Source organism: Perognathus longimembris, chromosome 13 (genome assembly GCF_023159225.1).
Source record: "Perognathus longimembris pacificus isolate PPM17 chromosome 13, ASM2315922v1, whole genome shotgun sequence".
Classification (NCBI taxonomy): Eukaryota; Metazoa; Chordata; class Mammalia; order Rodentia; family Heteromyidae; genus Perognathus; species Perognathus longimembris.
In genome coordinates this window covers 46,311,349-46,330,590 of record NC_063173.1, presented here as the reverse complement: position 1 = coordinate 46,330,590, position 19,242 = coordinate 46,311,349, and the positions used below count along the sequence as shown (strand labels likewise).

At 43.1% G+C, this 19,242-nt stretch overlaps 1 protein-coding gene across 1 annotated transcript in view; it reads right to left on the bottom strand.

Moving 5' to 3' along the window:
• Ext2 (exostosin glycosyltransferase 2) overlaps window positions 1–19,242 on the bottom strand; it is a 126,642-nt gene that overhangs the window by 82,079 nt on the left and 25,321 nt on the right. Inside the window, 1 exon segment of the mRNA XM_048361110.1 lies at window positions 18,795–18,888. Within this exon segment, the coding sequence (XP_048217067.1) occupies window positions 18,795–18,888 (94 nt within the window).

Here is a 19,242-nt window from a genome sequence, read left to right as displayed (position 1 = left end):
AAACAGATTAAGATGGCATCATCCCCATCATCACCATCCAACACTCACCCCCTCCCTTGGGGAAGGCAAGCTTTGCATAGGCAGAGGTTTTTGTGGGCTCTGTTCACTGGTACAGCCCCAGGACTTGGAAATAAACCTAGCATAAAGCAGGAATTCAGTGGGTCTATTAATTAAACAAGGCACTTACTATATAGCGGATGCTGTTTAAAGTGCTGTATTGCTTAACTTAATGCTCACAGCCCAAGGAAATTGTGCCTATTTTATGATGAGAAAATTGAGGCACTGACACCCTTGTGGGGTTATTGGTCCTACTTTTCCCTGGGCTACCAGATTTAACCAAGGCAGCACCAGGGCAGATGCTAGTTGGAGTCTTGCAGAACATACTAAAGGAAGCAACCAGTGACTAGAGATTCTTACCACCGCGGTGGTTTAGCTTCTCAGCAGCTCCCCTTTTCCCAGCCCCAGTCCTATGCTCTGGGCTAAATTAAGAGAGGCATGTAGCTCCTGAACCACCACACTGCAAAAACTGCTCTGTCTCTTAAATGATGGTAGAAGACCTTCCAGAGAATAACCCTAATCAAGAAGTTCCTTCAGTATTTAGAGTAGTTGTCTAGGTAATATAATACCCACTTTAACCCTGAGGCTCTTTCCATGGTCATTCTAACACAGTTGGGAGTTAGTTCTTAATAGAGAATATGAAAACAAACAGATAACAAAATGGAGGTGTTTGATGGCAAATGACTAGTATAAAGTTACACACTGAGAATACTGAAAAGTGCCAGCCAGCATCACGAGTTTTGTGATGTTACATGGTAAGAACCCTGTCTCAAAGAAAAGAAAAACAACAATAGAAAAACACACACCTAATAATCATTCCACTGATATAATAAGACAACAACAAAACAACTGTGACGTTATGTTGAACTTTTCATAGTAGACTTGCCAGATACTACTGGGCAGCGTCTACAGCAGAATCACCTTTTGAATGCTGAGTTTTGTTTTCAGTTCTCAGTGTTTCCATGCATGGTGAAACGAGGTGGCTTAAAGCATCAGTCCTCTCAAGCTCCCACTCCTTTCTGGCCCTATAGTAGTACTACTTAAGAGGCATTAGGAAAAACACCTCAGGAGTGAACTGCACAATGGAGAGCAAAGCATTTCCTTAATTGAGCTGCTAATTGACAACTATTATCTTTGGTTCTTATATCTCACCTATATGTTATTATAAGCCAATCTGTGTCTAACCCAAAGGTCATATGCTGAAGCTGTCATCCACAATACACTAATGTGACTATATTTGGAAAAAGAATATTTAAGGAGGTAACTAAGTTAAAATGAGCTGTTAAGAAGAGAATTTGCGGGGCTGGGGATATAGCCTAGTGGCAAGAGTGCCTGCCTCGGATACACGAGGCCCTAGGTTCGATTCCCCAGCACCACATATACAGAAAACAGCCAGAAGCGGCGCTGTGGCTCAAGTGGCAGAGTGCTAGCCTTGAGCAGGAAGAAGCCAGGGACAGTGCTCAGGCCCTGAGTCCAAGGCCCAGGACTGGCAAAAAAAAAAAAAAAAGAAGAGAATTTGAAAAAAAATTGCTTACAGGAAGAGAATTTGAAATTTTGTTAGATAGATAGATAGATAGAGAATTTGAATACACAGAGGTGCACATGCTCAGACAGATCACATGTGAAGGGATAGCAGGAGGGCAGCCATTGAAGAGAGGCTTTAGAGAATCTCAACCCTGACAGTATCTTCATCTTTGACTTGGTTTAGCAGAACTGTGAGAAATACATTTCTGACACTTAAGTCATTCAGATTATGGTATTATATACTTTAGCTATAGTAATCCTATTAGACTGAAACAGACATTATCAAGTGACACATACTTACCCCTTGAGACTGTTGGCTGCTAGAGAACAAAGACCAGAGTTTGTATAACTCTCTAAACTGTGTATACTATCTTACCCAATGTAGCCTTTTAAAATGTTTCACATGATTATCACAGTTCAATGGCGTTCTAAACAAACAACAAAAAATAACTTCATAAACAAGTTTTATTTATTTATTTTGCAGTACTGTGGTGTGAACTCATGGACTCGCTGCTTGCTAGGCAAGTGCTCTACCACTTGAGCCACACATCCCAGCCCCTTTTTGCTTTAGTCATTTTTTGGATAGGGTTTTCTTGCCTAGGACTAACCTCAAACTGGGATCCTTTTACTATGCTTCCTGAGTTGCTAAAATGACAGGCACATACCACCACACCTGGCTTATAGACTGAGATGAGGCCTTACTATTGGGCTGGCCTTGAACCATAAACCTCCTTATTGCTGCTTATGTAGTATTTGGGATATAGGAATGTACTATCACACCCAGCCACAAGTTTAACACTTTTTAATTGCCTGTCTTAAATTCTTGTAATCTCTCAGGCCTCCTACTCTAAAGTTGCCTTCCTCTTCTTTAAGAGAATTAACAACATCCTGAAAAAGGGCCCAGTCCAACAGTAGGCCCAGTTGTTAACGGAAATGTAATTCTCCCCTTCATTTAGCCACTTGGGAAATGTGAGCGTGGAACAACAATTAGAACACTACTCAGTGCCATAGAACGTACCAGACTACCTGCTTAAAAATAGCCTTTCTCCGAAACATTAAAAAGAAAAAGAACCCAAACCCTGCCAGACTGTTCTTTCTGTCAAAAACAATATTATTATTAAGAGTATACAATCTGTACTCTAGAAAAGCAAAGGACCTCTATTGAAGTCCCTCTGCTGAAGACCTCTGTCGAGGTTCATGCCTAAGCTAAAGGCATCATGGGTAGAAGAGGGGTTTTCTACTAAACATTTTTAGAATGACAAGTGATTTCTTGCCAAAGAAGCTAAACTGAAGTCACCTAATATGCACGGTCCCTAGATCTGCCTGCTTTTACTCCTGCTCCTCAAGCAAGAACTGAGCTGGCATGGGTAAACAATCGTGAATTTTCTGTGCCTTCTTACAAGATCTGGTTGTTGCTGGAGACAGAATAGAATGAATCAATGAGGCTGTGGGAAGTGCAGTCGGGCTGCCACACAACCAGGGGTGGTTTGGGATTGAACACTAAAGCCTTATGCTCCTTTCACTACACTATCCCATTCCACTACTGTGTGCCCAGACCACTTGTGATTTGCATTGCATGCTTTCGCCCTATTCCAAAAAGAAAAATTTCAAAATCAATGCTAGTTGAAGAAAGTTAGAAGAAAAGGGACAAAAAGAACTGAAGGTAAGAGAAGACTTTGTGAGGACTCTTCAGAAATACTCCAGGGTTGTGACCTCCTGTCCTAAGGGAAACAAGAGGGGGTGAGAAGGAAAACAGGGTAGCTGAGTCTTGTTTCTTGACATGTGACAGACAGCTCCTGAAATAGAAAGCCATAAGTTTCAAGTCTCAGGGGTATCACCTTCAAATATGTCAATGTTCTAAGGGTGGATCAGTTTTCCCAACTGCTGAGCCTCTGCTGGGAGGCAAGGTCCTAAGCAAAACACAAGCCCAGGACTAGAAGCCTTTGAGGAGGCAGGAGCCATGAGGAGTTCAAAGGCAAGGCTGGCCAGGGGCTTGCACCTCCAAGAGTCACAGGGGTGAAAGGTTACTAAAGCAGGAGCCACTGACCAATAAAACAATGTTTGGTCAAACCTCAGCAAAGAGACCACAGACTCGGTTCTGCCAGTCCAGTTTTCTATGTCTGCTTCTGGACCACACTGTTCCCAAACCAGAACAGGGAGTTTCTTCAAAGGTGAGCAGCTGACTACGTCACCTTCCTGGCTGGTTCCCTGGAAGGGCCAAAAGGTGGGTTGGAAACCTTTAATCAAGATCTGTCCTCAAAAATAAATAAATAAGAGCATAACTTGGGTCAACTAGCTCTAAAGGAATCTGCCTGGGGTGAGATTTCCCATGTTTGCTATGTTAAAACCGGGAGAAAGAAACCACACGTTTGTTTGACTAGAGAAGGAAAATACAAAACAAGCCTCACTCCAACCAGGCCCACTTGAAAGGCCTGCTTCTTTTAATTAAAACACTCGCACACCTACCATGCCCAGGGACTCAGGGCAGAACTTGAAACCTCACTTCCTCCCCAAAGCTACCGTCAGGACAGCCATGTTAGAAAGAGGCTCTCTCCTCTTTTGCCTCACTATGGAAGACAGTTCCAGACAAGGGCAAGGAGACCATCTTTGGTAGGATCTTTTTTGTAACATAAATATTAAGTTAGCCATCAGGTTACCTCCAAGGTCTTTCTACTATCACTATACATTTAGAGCTGGGGCTGGAGGATAAGAACCCTGTTCCCAAGGCCATGCATCACCATCCAATACAAGCAGACACTTGAGTCCTCTATGAGCTAACTGCCTGCTGCCTTCTGACTGCAGCTAACTAAGACAAGCTCTGCTGGGGATTCTGAGGGGAAAGCAATGGGCAGTACAAGGGAACTCTGAGAGGTGTCATATCCCTGCCCTGTCTCACCTGAGGGATGAACTGAGCTTATGAGTGGGAGAGACTGTGATTTATTAGAGCAGTATCTCTCCAGAGATCCATGTCCCCAAACTACAGCCCAGAAAGCCCTTCAGAGTAGAGTGCTGTGTGCACTGTGAATGTGCAGGGAATTCGATCCCTCCCTCACCTTACCTAAAAAGTCACTTTGGAGCCAGGGCATAGTAACTCACACCTATAATCCTAGCTACTCAAAAGGCTGAGGATCGTGGTTCAGAGCAACCCCAGGCAGACAAATTCAGGAGACTCTTATCTCCAATTAACCAGCAAAAAAAAAAAAAACACCCCCCCCCAAAAAAAACCCCAACAACCCAGAAATGGAAGTATGACCCAGGCAAAGGCCCTCATAAGTGGAAAAGGCTGAGCAAGAGCACAAGAACCTGAGTTAAAGCTCCAGTACCAGCACAAAAAATAAATCACATATGACTGTTGGCGGGGGGGGGGGGGGGGGGGGGGGAGGAGGGACAGTAGAGACCAGGTCTGCGAAACAAAAAACTTCTTTTCAAATGATATTTCCACAGGTTTGGGTCAGCAACCTTACATTATGTATCTAAAACCAAATAACTACTAAACATAAAAAGGTCTCGAACAGACCTATCAGTGGATCACAATAGTTCGACAGCTATGTACATACGATCATATTATCCAAGGGTAGGGGCTGGGGATATGGCCTAGTGGCAAGAATGCTTGCCTCATATACATGAAGCCCTGGGTTCAATTCCCCAGCACCACATATACAAAAAAATGGCCAGAAGTGGCACTGTGGCTCAAGTGGCAGAGTGCTAGCCTTGAGCAAGAAGAAGCCAGGGACAGTGCTCAGGCCCTGAGTCCAAGGCCCAGGACTGGCCAAAAATAAATAAATAAATAAATAAATAAATAAATAAATAAATAAATAAATCAGACAAGGATAAGCAAAAACAACTCCAAGAGAAGGACACAGGAGGATTCTATTGTTGACGTTACATTTAAAATTCTAGGTGAATCTCCTTTGGCGTAAGCTACATGGTTACTGTATATGATTTTGGTATACTGGGTATTGTATATATGCCTACCTGATGTAGGGAAGGGAAAGAAAAACGAGGGTATAAGATATCACAAGAAATGTACTCACTGCCTTATTATGTAACTGTACCCCTTTTGCACAACACCTTGTCAACAAAATTTAATAAAAAATGCTAAAAAATAAATATAAATAAATCACTTTGGTAGACTAGATGTCCTTCTCTTCTATAGTTTGCAGTGTAAAGACTACCAAAGATTGTACTTGTGGCCACATCACATGCAAAATTACCTACAGCATGTTAGGCAATGAATTTTAGAGGAATACAGGTGTTCAGTTACTCTTAGGGAAGGGAAGTGCTACTGGCCCACTGTGGCCTGTGCACTACATTGCAGTCCTTGGACTTGCCACCAGCTCTGAGGCTTCTTCTTCCAGTCAAATGCCAGCATGCCACACTACTGTACCAGTCCCCAACAGGTTTAAACCACAAGAAAAGCTCAAAGGTCTTTCTAAAACACAAATGACACACATATTAAGAGCATCAAGGCCTAACCAAATTAACCTGAAATTTAAGATCACTTCAATACATACATGGACTTCAAAACTTCAAACACTTGAAAAGAAACCACTGGTTCCTAATAAAAGTACTGGAATCTAAAAGATAGCAAATGAACTACTTTCCTGCTATTAAAGACCTCAGGAAAAAAAGACAGTGAATATACCGCTATTTATTTCTGTGGTCCTAGAGATCAAACTCACAGCGTGCCTCCTAGGCAAATGCTCAGCCACTGAGCTGCATCCCCAGCTTGTAAGCAAACATGTAAATATAACAAATTAACCCTTCAGTATCTAGGAGAAAGAAAATTACATTGTCAGAAATGGTTTACAGGAAGTTACACTTCTACCAGATCTGATCTTATTCAGAATTAACAGACTTTAAGGAAAGAAGACTGTGAAATAAAAACATGTGATTATTATCATACATTACCAAGACTTATTCCACAGAATCATAAAATTGTGTTAAGGAAAAACTATAAATTATACCAAGCCAAAAATAACTAGGCAACGTCAGGTTCTCTAAGCACTGTCTCCACTGGAGGCCACTCTACCCATCTTGACCTTCTAAAAGGAGCTACACAATGAAAAATGCTTTTGGGATCATATATTTACCAAAATTTCCCATATGTTTAAATTATTTTCTGTGTTAGAGTATAACCAATTATTCCCAGTTCAGTGTCCTAAATTAAGCTTCTTAACTAATTACAAGACCAATTTAGTTACCAGCCAAGGATACAAAAATGACTTTGGAGTTTGGGGCATTGTGTCTCTTGTCTTGTTGTTCATTTGGTTTTTGTACGTAATTACACTCCCTTCAGGAAACACATGAGTAATAAAATGAATCAGTATTTTTATTGTTTGCTCAATGTCAACCTTAGATTAGCAGCTGTATATGTTTAATTAACTCCTTGATTTTTGTCTTAACCTCCAGTTAAACAACTCTTAGCAAAATTGCTTATGTCCAAAACTACTAGAAAAAGGAAATATAATGTGTTTGTGTTCCAAAAAAGGAGTGCAGGATAATTTTATAATCCATATATCCATTGGATTTTGCTTATCATCACTAAAGCTTAGTCAGAAGAACAGGAAGAGACAAAGGAGTTTCTAATGACATATGACCTCTCTCCCCTCTCCTCCCTTCCCCCGCCAAGTCAAGACTGGAAAGTGGAAAAAAGAAGAGAGCAAGGATGCTCTTTTCAAAATGCCTGGAAAAACATTCTGGGCAGAAGATGCCAAAGATTGTGAAGCTCCCATCAAGCCACTGGCCTTGGTCCAGGTAATGGTTTTTCCTTCCCCTCAGCTGCTAGCTATAAGAGTTCTCCAGCAAAGAAAGGAAAAGTGGTAAGAGAGAAGGAGGAGTTGCCTCCTGTCTAATCTCTGTGTAGGACAGGGCAAAAAGGGCCAGGCATTGCAGGCTGACATTTATGGAGGGCCTGGGGTCTCCATGAAGCACTCTAGGAAGATTACTGAGGGCAAGGAATTTGGCCTAAAAGGGACAGCAAAACAAACTTAGGAAGGCCCCTTTAAATTTGGTAACAGCAACTCTAGGGACATGGAGACAGGCTGCCACTGGCAAAGACATGCTAGCAGGGACTAGCCAGTCAAACTGCATTTAGGAAATAAACACAAAGGCTACCTGGCCAGGCCAGCCCTCCAGGCTTGCCTGCCTTGTGTTCAGAGACACAAATTGCTGGGGGCATGGCATTTGGGGCTCTGGGGTAAGAGCAGAAGCCCTGGAAAACCCCTTGTGCTTTAACCTAGCCCTGATTTCCTGGCTGTCAATGGCCAGTGGTGGGGTCAGAGCTGTAAAGGTTAATTCTCTGGCTATTCTCTCAACCACAAATCACTGTTCTTCCATTGTGTCCTTCCTGCCTAGCATTTTTCTTCAATTTTAATATCAGAAGTTTCACACGCCTGCCTGAGCTTCTGGCCTCAGCAGAAAGGCCCATATAGCTGTCAGCAAACTGATAAGAACTTTCAAATGACTCCACAGGGCCTCTTTATAGAGAAGAGCCAAAGAAGCTCATAAAGAAAGAGGGCAGGGGCCACGGAAACCAGCCGCTCACACTGTTTTAACGTGGCATTAAAATGAGCCTCAGATTTATGGGAGTGTGTTAGCCCCTGGCCGGAATCATCGAATCATCTGGGAGCTGAGGCTCCTCGAGTCACTCCAGTGAGGCTTCAAGTATGGGATGGAGCTGGCGAGAAAGGGGTCGGGGGATGGAGGTGAGGTAGCAGAAGAGGAAAGGGGAGACACGGGGCAGTGTGAAAATCATGTGCTAGAATCCATTCACAGGGCAGTGTGAAAATCATGTGCTAGAATCCATTCTCTGTCCAGTAAATGGAAACAACTGCTGTTTCTGCACGATATCCGACTACTTCTTTCCAATTCCCGTAAATGCCCTTGTTTATAGTTCACAGCCAGTAGCTCTAGCTCTTTAGCAGTTCACCATCCAGATATCAACTCTGAATTTAATTTCCTCTAAGTTTATTTTGTTTTTTAACTTTTCAGTTCAACAAAATGAATAAAAACAAGCTAAGTGCCAGTGGCTCATACCTATAATCTTAGCTACTAAGGAGATGGAGATTTGAGGATAGTGTTCAAAGCCAGATGAGGCAGAAAAGTTACAAAGCTCTTATCTCCAACTAACCATCAGCAAACTGGAAATAGAGATGTGGTTCAAGTGGTAGAGTGCCAGCCTTGAGTAGAAAAGCTAAGGGACGGGGCTGGGAATATGGCCTAGTGGCAAGAGTGCTTGCCTCAAATACATGAAGCCCTGGGTTTGATTCCCCAACACCACATATATAGAAAACTGCCAGAAGTGGCGCTGTGGCTCATAGTGGCAGAATGCTAGCCTTGAGCAAAAAGAAGCCAGAGAAAGTGCTCAGGCCGAGTCCAAGCTCCAGGACTGGCAAAAAAAAAAAAAAAAAAAAAAAAAACCAACCTAAGGAACAGCACCAGCATACATACACAAAAAAAATCATGATTTGGCAGAGAACAGAAGTATAAAATTATTTCACTGAAAAGGAGAAACAGTAATAATACTTAGTACAAATGTGCCAGTGGATTAAAACAAAAGACCAGCTAAGGAATCACTGGTTTTGGTTTCCCTGTAAGCCATTCTGATCCTAACACAAAAACAGAGAGGTGAACATCCTTCCGTGCCAAGATATAAAAAGTACACGGAACCCACAGGATGAAATTCTGTTTCAAGTTTCCAAGCCCAGAAGCAAATGCATAATACATCCGTGCTGGTAACTTACTGTGGTTCCTTAAAACCCATGCTCCTTACCAGGAATCTCCTTCCAAAATTCAAATTCAGGCCCAGGGGAGCTGTCCAGAATGACCGCCAGCATGGAGCAGGGGACCAGAAGCCACATGCTTTAAACACATGATCTCATTCAGTCCCATGCAGCCACTCTACTGGAAAACTGAAGCCTGGGAAAATTTGTTTGCCCAGTGCCATAGAGCTGGCAAACAGATGGCAAAACAGACTTGAATTCAGATCTCTCCAACTCTAAAGTTCCTATGCTCTCTACCAAGATATATTTCAAACTTCACAATCCAAAATTAAAAACACATAAATATATTTTATATCACAACTCAAAAAACAATTTTTCTTTGTGCATGCTGGACTACCATAACCTCAGCTACAGCCCAACAACTCAAAACTGAAGCAAAGAGTTCAAGAAATATTTACCCTTAGCTGTGTATAATGTTCTCTAACAGTTTCCTATTATGTTCCATTTAAGAAAGAAAATACCGATTGTAACCAATTAATTAACTGAACTTAGGGATCTAGTAATAAATCATCATTCCTGCCTACTTGCCCTGGAGTCACTATACATAGTATGCCATGTTAAAAACAAAAATCACTGGAATAGGCGCCAGGAGGCCTGGTTTCCTGCTCAACTCTGTCCCTAACAATGCACTCTTAAGATTCTGAAACTTCAAGGCTTACCAGACATTTGTGAAATGTAGAGAATACAATGGGTAATTTCTAGAATTTTTTCTAAATATCAGTTAACAGTCTTCTTTCTTCACACATCTGTTCATTCCTCTCAACTTTTCTAGTTCTCTGCAAAGTTCCTTGTTGCTGGTTCTCCTACTCCAGGCTATCCCACCTTGCTCACCCATACTACTCAACCAGTAGTGCAGTGGTGGACCTCCCAGCACAATGCTGCACTGCACAGCTCATTCCCTCCTCTCCCAGAATCCCCAGGGCCAAGACTGCCTTCTCCTGCTCCATTCTCATCCTAGGATTACTCCTGGTACTCCCCAGCACAACAAGAGCCCACCACTCCTGGCCTTGTGATTCATCTCTTACTGATAGTACTCTTGCCAGCAATCTGAGGTCCTTTCTTAAAAGCAGGACCTGAAGCCCTTTTTCTTTTCATCTTCCTCAGGATGCCAACACAACACTAAGTGGATACTTGGAATATATTTACTTGATGGTCTACACTGTGAAATAAAGAATCCTAATTCCCCTAAATGTACAGCCTGCTGAAGTGGGCTGCTCTAGGGGAAAAAAAGCAATTAAAACTGGTGTTACTGCAGGATAAATGACCCTCTACAGAAAGAGTTCCAAACAATGATCAGTTATGTTTGTCCAGTGACAAGATATACCAAGACTGCCAGGGGAAGCAGCTTTATAGTCTCTCCATCTGGACTGTGAGGATTTAAATCTCAAAAGCTATACAAAACAACTGCAAATCAGCGCAAACCTGAAAGACAGGAAAATTTATTTACAGGCCCCAGTGCACTATAAATTTGAGACAGTTCTATTAAAATGCTTTTCTTGGCTTCCCATCAGATACTTGGTAAAAGTCTTTTTCCACCAAGGTTCTTAATACCAAAGTTGAAAAAAAAAAACTAAACTAAAAACTAAATACACACAAAAAAATGTTCTTCCTTAGGAATTCCAATTAAACAAGCCCTTATTTTATCCAGCTTTAAATACTGTGCATTGGCTAGTCTCCTTCATCAGATTTATACACACAGGAAAACTGAAACACAAAGTACACAGTGCTACTGAAAACAGATTATGCAATTTAAACTATCTCATAAGTGATTATACTCATGCCCAAGATGTTCCAGTAGCCAGAGGACCTCATTTGGCATGAGAACCAGAACCACGGTTCTTCACAGGGAAAACTTCACAGACCTGGTCCAGATGCTCTGTTTATAGGGAAGTGGTGCCAAAGCTTCTTTTTTCTGGTGGTGCTGAGGTTTGAAATCAGGGACTCATGCATTCTAGGCAAATATTCTATCACTGATACATACCCTCAGCCTGATGCAGTAGCTTTAAATTTAAAAAAAAAAAAAATTTTTTTTGGCTTGTCCTGGGGCTTGGACTCAGGGCCTGAGCACTGTCCCTGGCTTCTTTTTGCTCAAGGCTAGCACTCTGCCACTTGGGCCACAGCGCCACTTCTGGCCATTTTCTGTATATGTGGTGCTGGGGAATCAAACCCAGGGCCTCATGTATACAAGGCAAGCACTCTTGACACTAGGCCATATCCCCAGCCCACTTTAAATTTTTTTTTTTAATTTTAAAATTTTTAAGGAGTTGTACTAAGGGGCTACAATTCCATGAGTCAGGTAAGAAGTACAATGTTATGTGGACAATATCATCCCTTCCTTCACTTTCTACCATTTTTTTCCCTCCTGTCCTTTTACTTCATATATATGTATATATGTATATGTATATGTGTGTATGCATATATATAGATATAGATAGATAGCTATAGATTTTGGGGGGTGTTGATACTGGGGTTTGAACTCAGGGCTTCACATTCTCACTTGGCTTTTTTGCTCAAGTGTGGTGCTCTACCACTTGAACCACAGCTCTGCTTCCAATTTTTTCTGGTTAACTGTAGATAAAAGTCTCATGGACTTTCATGCTTTTCTGACCAGGCTGACTTCATGATCTCAGCCTCCTGAATAGCAAGGATCAAAGGAGTGAGACACCAGCAACCAGATAATACAGTAGCATTTTAAGGATAAATTGGAGAAGAGCTGGTATTTCTTTTGAAGCCCTGAGAGCCTTGTTTATGTACAGAAAAACATTCTTAATTTCACAGTTTGGGAGTGGGGGTGGGATGGAGGTAAGAACGACAGACATTCCAATACTGATCCTGGAAATGAGAAGTAAAAACTTTTCCACATTCACCTTAATATATTTCCAGGGATATGCCCAGTCTCTCTGTCTCAAGCAACCACTCTGGAAGAAGACTAGTCAATAAGCAGTCAGCTTGAATTATTGGGAGCTCAGGCTGGTTTCACTCACAGTCCGGGCCAAATGGCTCTGCGGTCTGAACAGTTGTAGGCAGACTAGCATGTGCCCCGCCTGCCTCCCATGCTGTGTGGTCTTAGGGGGATTATTTTGAGTCTCTTCAACCTTAGGGTCTTCACATAAAAAAATCAGATTACTCTCCTAATAGCCTGCCTCCTTCCTCTGTTGAAAGAGTCTGCTTTGTAAATTGTGGTAGGCTAGGATGAGAGATAAGGGAGACAAGGACACAGGCTACCATATAATTGTCCCTGTAGAGCCGGACCAGAACCCTCAGGTAATATGTGAGGTTCCCATGTATGCTAAAGAAAATTAAGCCTTAACATAAAGATTTATGATGCCCATCATTAAAGATGCTTTTGGGGTAAGAGATAGAGACTCCATGTTAAAACTGATGGCAAACTATGTGCTGGTGGCTCATACCTCTAATCCTGGCTTCTCAATGAGAGGCTGAGATCTAAAGACCATGGTTCAAAGCCAGACCAGGCAGTAAAGTCTGTGAGACCCTTATCTCCACTAAATTACAAAAAAAGCCAAAAGTAGAGCTGTGGCTCAAGTGGTAGAACATTAGACTTTAGAGAGAGGAAAAAAAAAAAAAGAAGCTCAGTGATGGCACCCAAGCCCTGAGTTTAAGCCCCAGGATCAGTACACACACACACACACACACACACACACACACACACACACACACACACACACACACACACACACACACACACACACTAACTGATGGCAATTGGGTGCCAGAATCCAAAATATGAAATTCCAGTGATATTCTAGGTCTCTGGGAAGCCTGTGAAACTGTCTGGGCTTGTGTCTAGTATACTGATAATCCTGTTTTTTCCACTAGGAGTCTTTGTGTATGTGTAGTGCTAAGGATGAAATTCAGAGCCTTGCACTTGCCAGGCAAGCGCTCTTCCACTGAGCTAAGTCCCTAACCCAGACAGTCCTGTTTTTAACCTTTCCAATTCATACAGTCAAGCAGATGCCCCTCTCAGGAGAACCTCACTTTTCCCCCTCCAAATCTGTGGCTTCTAAAACTACTGCTACTATAGAAAGCAAATATTGTAATTCAATGTGCTAAGATGGTATGTAAATAAGAAAAAAAACAGGAGCCCCCTCATAGGGCTCACCTACAAACCAAGCACAAGTTTGATATATATCTTGATGGAGAGCATAGGAACTTTTGAGTTGGAGAGATCTTAATTCAAGTCCAAGTTTTGCCATCTGTTTGCCAGCTCTATGGCTGGCAAGCTTCAGTTTTCCAGCGGAGTGGCTGCATGGACTGAATGAGATCATGTGTTCAATGTGTATGCACACACATTCTGCTTTCCAGTGACCTCTGATGCTCTGGTCACACAACAAGGTCTAAGTACAACCCTAGTGGGGAAGGGTACCACAGGCATGGCATTTACTTTAGCAGTGTTTGCCTTTCCTTAATAGTCCACTGTCTCTTCCTGGGCTTCTCTACAGCAAACATTTGACATACTAGGCAAACAAGAAGGTGTGTATAAATGGAGACGTGTCCATAGACAGAAAAGAAACTGATACTTTAACTAACCCTGAGTGTTAAAGACTACAGAAAAGAAGATGCTAAATGTTCCTGCCACCTCAAAGACTCCTACTCAACTGAGTACAAAGAAGAGTTCAAAGGCAAGGAAGGCTCCTCATTTCCACCTCCTAGTGTGGCTGAGGTTAGAGGTCACTGCTGGTGGAGCCACTGGCCAATAAAAGAATGTTTGAAAACTCTACTCAACAGATAAACTGGGGATCCACTTACACCTTCTCCGCTATCCACACAAACATTTCTAACAACACAATACAACATCCATCTAGCCTTCTAAAACCCTAGATTGACTTTTTTTTTTCAATTCAGGGATACCAGGATACAAAGGAATGTATCATCTGACTACAGAAAAGCATTTAGCTGCATACTTCTTCCTACCTTCCAACTAAGAAAGCATCTCATCTCTAAGACTGTCCCAAATACTAACCCTAGTCACTCCATCCTGACACTGTTGCTTGGATCCTGTCGCTTCTGCTTCAGCCTCTCATGTGCTCTGCACACTGATGTCAACTGTTTTTTAGTGCAAAGCATGTGCCCTAGCTTGACTGCCAAACCTGTGGGAGAGTTACCCATTCCGTATTACCACCCATAATCTCCCCCTGGAAAAGTAATTAGGGCTTCAATAAATCAATTAAGTAGTTAGTTAATTCCTAGGACAGGAGCACCAGATAAGTCAGATTTACCTGATCACAACGGTTATCCTCTATTGACTTAGAAACTGTTTTTTAATTTACCCAAAAAGAACTTAGGATGCCCCCACTAGGTTGCCCAAGGCCAGGTAAGTTGGCGCTGCTCACCAGATACCTCTGGGGGTATAGACAAGAGACATTTTTATTGTACTTTCTGCAAAACTGTTAGCTTCATTACAGCTCTCAGATAAGGCTCTGGCCTCGTAATTACTTTATGGCTGCCTCGCTTGCACACAGGAGATCAGCAGTTTTTTCTTGTCAAGTGGAAAGTTCTTCCTTGTCACATGAAATCCCAAGTCACAACAATAAGAACTTCCACGGAGCATATTCTCTAGACAGAGCTCCAAACATGTGGGCTGCAATACCTTTCTCACCAAAGCCCCATCCACATTTCTTGAGGCTGGTAGAGCAAAGTCCTGGTCTTCACCTGAACAAACTGGTGTCTAGAGGGTAGCCATGCCCCTTGTGAAGAGCAGAATGGCTCACAGCAGTTAAGATTTCTTCAGAAGTCACTTAACAGTAGATAGAGACCTCTGCTGGCTAAAACAGCCCATGCAGCTCCTTAAGCAAGCACTGATTTCTCAGCAGAACTGGGTTCTGCCTCCTCAATTCAGTTTATCTGACCCATCATCTATGCTCACTTTCCTCTCAACCACCAAGGCAACTCTTTTCCCCTAAGATTGTGCTTGTCCTGTAAAAGGACCCAGCTAGGACAGCTATAAAGACATTTACTGAGGTCTGAGAAGTTCAACTGATGGCAGATAAACAGACAAAATGACAAGTGTATTTTGGAAAGAGCATATTTTGTTAGAATTAGTTTGGATGAGTATTCCTCAAAAGTCCACATCAAATGTGTGGTCCCCAGGGTGACAGTACCAGGAGGTGCTATGGACCTTTTACAGGGGGGGTCTGCTGGGAAGTTCCTAGGTCAGTGGGAGTGTGCCCTAAATTGGGGGTTGTAGAATCACAGCCCATTTGCCCTCTCATCTCTCCTCCTCTTCCTCCTCCTTCTCCTCCCTCCTCCCTCTCCTTCTCCTCCTCTCTCTCCTTCTCCTCCTCTATTTCCTCCTACTTCTTCACTGCTTGTGATATAACTACTTGCCCTAACATGTGCTCCTGCTATTACAGTCCATCAACCCCAAACCTATGGGTTGCCAGATCTTAGATCCTCAAAATTGTGAGCTAAGTAAACCTTTTCTCTCTATAAGCTAATTGTCTCAGATACTTCTTTGTAGTAACACAAAGGTGACTAATACACTCCCTAGCCTTAAGAGATGACATATTGTCAATAGAAAAGTGGTTCTCAAGCAGAGCAGCTTCACTGTCAACCAAGAGGTGCATCTGGCAATGTTGAGACATTTGCAGTGGTCACAACTAGCGGGGGAGAGGTTGCTAAAGCCACCCTTTCCCCGTAACATCCTTTACACATAATTGGAAATTACTTCAACAGATTGTCTCACATCTAATTGGGATCAGTCTGGTCCAGAAAAGTGGGGATGGGAGATAAAAGAGGCTACTTGGGGGACAGAGAATATTCAGAAAAGGGAAGCAGACAGTTGGAGGGCATCATTAGAAAGCAGCATGGAGAATCTGGAGAGAGGGTGAGAGGGAGGCAAGGAATGCCTCTCCATCTTCTTTTGTAAGTTGGCATGTTAAGAGGTGGTCATCTTTGAGGTGGTCACTGGCCTTGGTGATGACCAGAGGCATTCAGAGAAGATAAGACCACTTACCTCTTAATGCTACCAAGGAGAGTAGGGACAAGAGTTTCATAGAGTTGTTAAAGAGCTGCATGGAACATGAGAATTGACTTAGCCAACCCCTTCATTTCATAAATGAGAAAATGAAAGCCTAGGCAGCTTTGGTGAGTTCTTATGAGCACGCAATTAATAGGGACAGAGCCAAGGCTCAAACCCAAGTCTTCTCATCCAAGAATCTCTGAATCCAAATAACCCACAACTACCCTGTTTTAAATGCCTGCATTCATTCCTTCTCAACAGTCCTGTGATTCTGAGCCTGCCACTGGCCAGCCTAGCCTCGGGCCTGGGGTTTCAACCTCTCTTCCTGGGGAGTACTGTACTCTGAGAGCCATTGGTAAAGACTGCTCCAAAAACCAAACAACTTTCCCCAGACTGAGGTTGGGCAGGTAGCTGCACAGTATGCTCGGCTCTGCCTTCCTAGTTTCTTTACATTTCCAAACTAAAATCACTATTACACAAAACAGAGTTTCTAATCCTACAGTTTAGCATAAGATTTTATAATTCTTTGTCACCACTGGTGCCGGAAAAAGAAACACCCACAGCACAAACACACTGACTCTTCTAAGAGCATTTTCTTCCACACAAGTTTTAAAGCCTGTAGGTTTAGGACGAAAATCTAGGGTTCTCTAGACTGCTCAGACTCAGATGAGGTGAGCAGGCAGTCAGGTAGTGATGAAAGGCCAGAAACAGCCAGCATGAGTACGCTGTGACAAATCAGCCGGGAGGCTACTACACTCAACTGTGATTTGCTTCCTAGTCAGGATGCCAGTGTTTCACAGATGAGGCTTCTGAGGCCAATAGAAGGCAGATCCTTGTCCAGGGACATGGCTTATATCAGCACAGCTGACACTCAAACCAGGCAATTTAAGGACCCTCCAGACCAATCACTGCATGAAAAGTTCAGTGTTGATATAGTTTGACTCTTAAGTGTCCCCCCAAGAAGGAGGGGGGAGGGCTTGAGAGTAGGTCCTAGTAAGGGGTTCAGGTCATTGAGGTGTGCCCTTTGAAGGGGTTGTAAGACCCCCAATACCATTCTCTTCCTCTCTTTTATTTGGCTACCGTGAACTAAGAAGGCTTGCTGTCCCGTGTGCTCCTGCCATGATGTGCTGCCCTCTCCCCTGCACCAACAGAGACATAAGAGCAATGTGTTCAGTCATTGACCAGAACTTCAAAACTGTATAAGCCAGAAAAAAAAAACAACACCTTTTCTTCTTTCACTGTTTAACTTGATTGTCTCAGGTATTTGCTGCAGTGATGGAAGGTTACCTAATTAAAGCATTGTTATACAAAAGGCAGGTGACACATTCACTTCCACTTTCAAACCCCAGAACCCTCAAATGACAATGAAGATGAGCTTTACAAATCAAGGTACCAGCATTCTATGAAAAAGAGAAAGGGAGACAAGACTGCACTACCAAAGTGTGAGAGCTGAAACCCAAAGTGAGAAGTGGTAGCTGATGCTACAGGCCCAGGAGAGATGCACCTGAAATCACTGAAGGAAAGACACCCAATCACATGGCCAAACCCTGGTAGAGCATAAAGATGGGGAGAAGAGCAGGAGAGCAGGAGGATGGCATACGAAACAAATGGCACCTAGATCCTCTCCTCATCTCACAGCCAGGTGACCGTGTAATCTCACCCAGACAGAAGCCTGGAGAGATTCTCTGGTCAAGTTATACAGAGGCCCCTTGCCAGTACAATATGGCTAAGAGCCTTCTAATTCTCCCTGCTTATCTTCTGTATAGATAACACTTAAGAAACCATAAAACTTAAAAAAAATTAAGAACACAAAGAGGAAAAACAAACAGTGCTGATGTAAGGATAGTCTTTGAAATTTCCTTAACTTGCACAAAATTTAAGCACAATTAGTTTTCTTTCTGGATAAAGGAAGGACACACACAGTGGAGTCTGTCAGGCAGGCCATCACGAGGAGCAATGGAAGGTGGAGACGGTCTGCAAAGGGGAGCAGGAGCATGTTCAGGAGTTCAAGGGGACAGGACTTGGTCACTGCGTAAATAGGCCATCTGAACAGGGAGCCTAGGACCATGTGCACAGCAGCATCCTCACGCCATGGCCACAAAAGCACTGGCCCAAGATGGCCCAGTGTCCTTGTATGCCCTAGTCACTGTCACCTGCCGTGACTTCAAACCTTCCAAAGGCATATTTCGCATCTTAAAGATACTGCTTCAGAAGAACCCTAAAATAGCAGAGGACTTTCCTCCACTAAGTTTCAGATCTCTGACTTATTATTTGAAGTAACTCGCCCAGCCCTGCCTTCCTCAATTTAAGTTTGGGTAGCTGATACGAAGAGAAGATGAGCCCCGCTCATCCCTGTGGCTCTTGGTTGCTGTGCCTCTGTGCCCAGGCAGACCCCTATGGCATCCCCCACGCCCCTTCCCCAACACGATGGCATGCACCTGGCCTCTTACCTGTCTCTGCATCTCCTCAATCTGTCTTTGTGGGATGCTCTGCAAAATACTGTACACATCTGATAGCTTTTCTTCTGGGATAACCACCGAAGCTCTGGAGAGAACAGCCAAACAATTTACATGTGTGAAGCTCTTTACAGCAAGCCCTGCCACATATAGTCTCATTTGCTCCTCACAGGCTGAGTCAGCACCCCCAAAACTCCTTTATCCCTACATCCCCCGCAGGGAGTTGTTTCTCACCCTCCCCTACTCAAGGCTGACCTCATCTCAGAGCAATAATTTCTCATCCATTCCCACTCCACTTATCTTATGTTTGCCTTCACTCTACTGGTGCAACCTAGACATACTGTCATTCTTTCAGTCACTTAACACACCATGCTCTGCCCTCCATAGGGCCTTTGCATATCAAATTCTGCAAATTCTGTTTACCTAGAACAGTTTTTGTTGT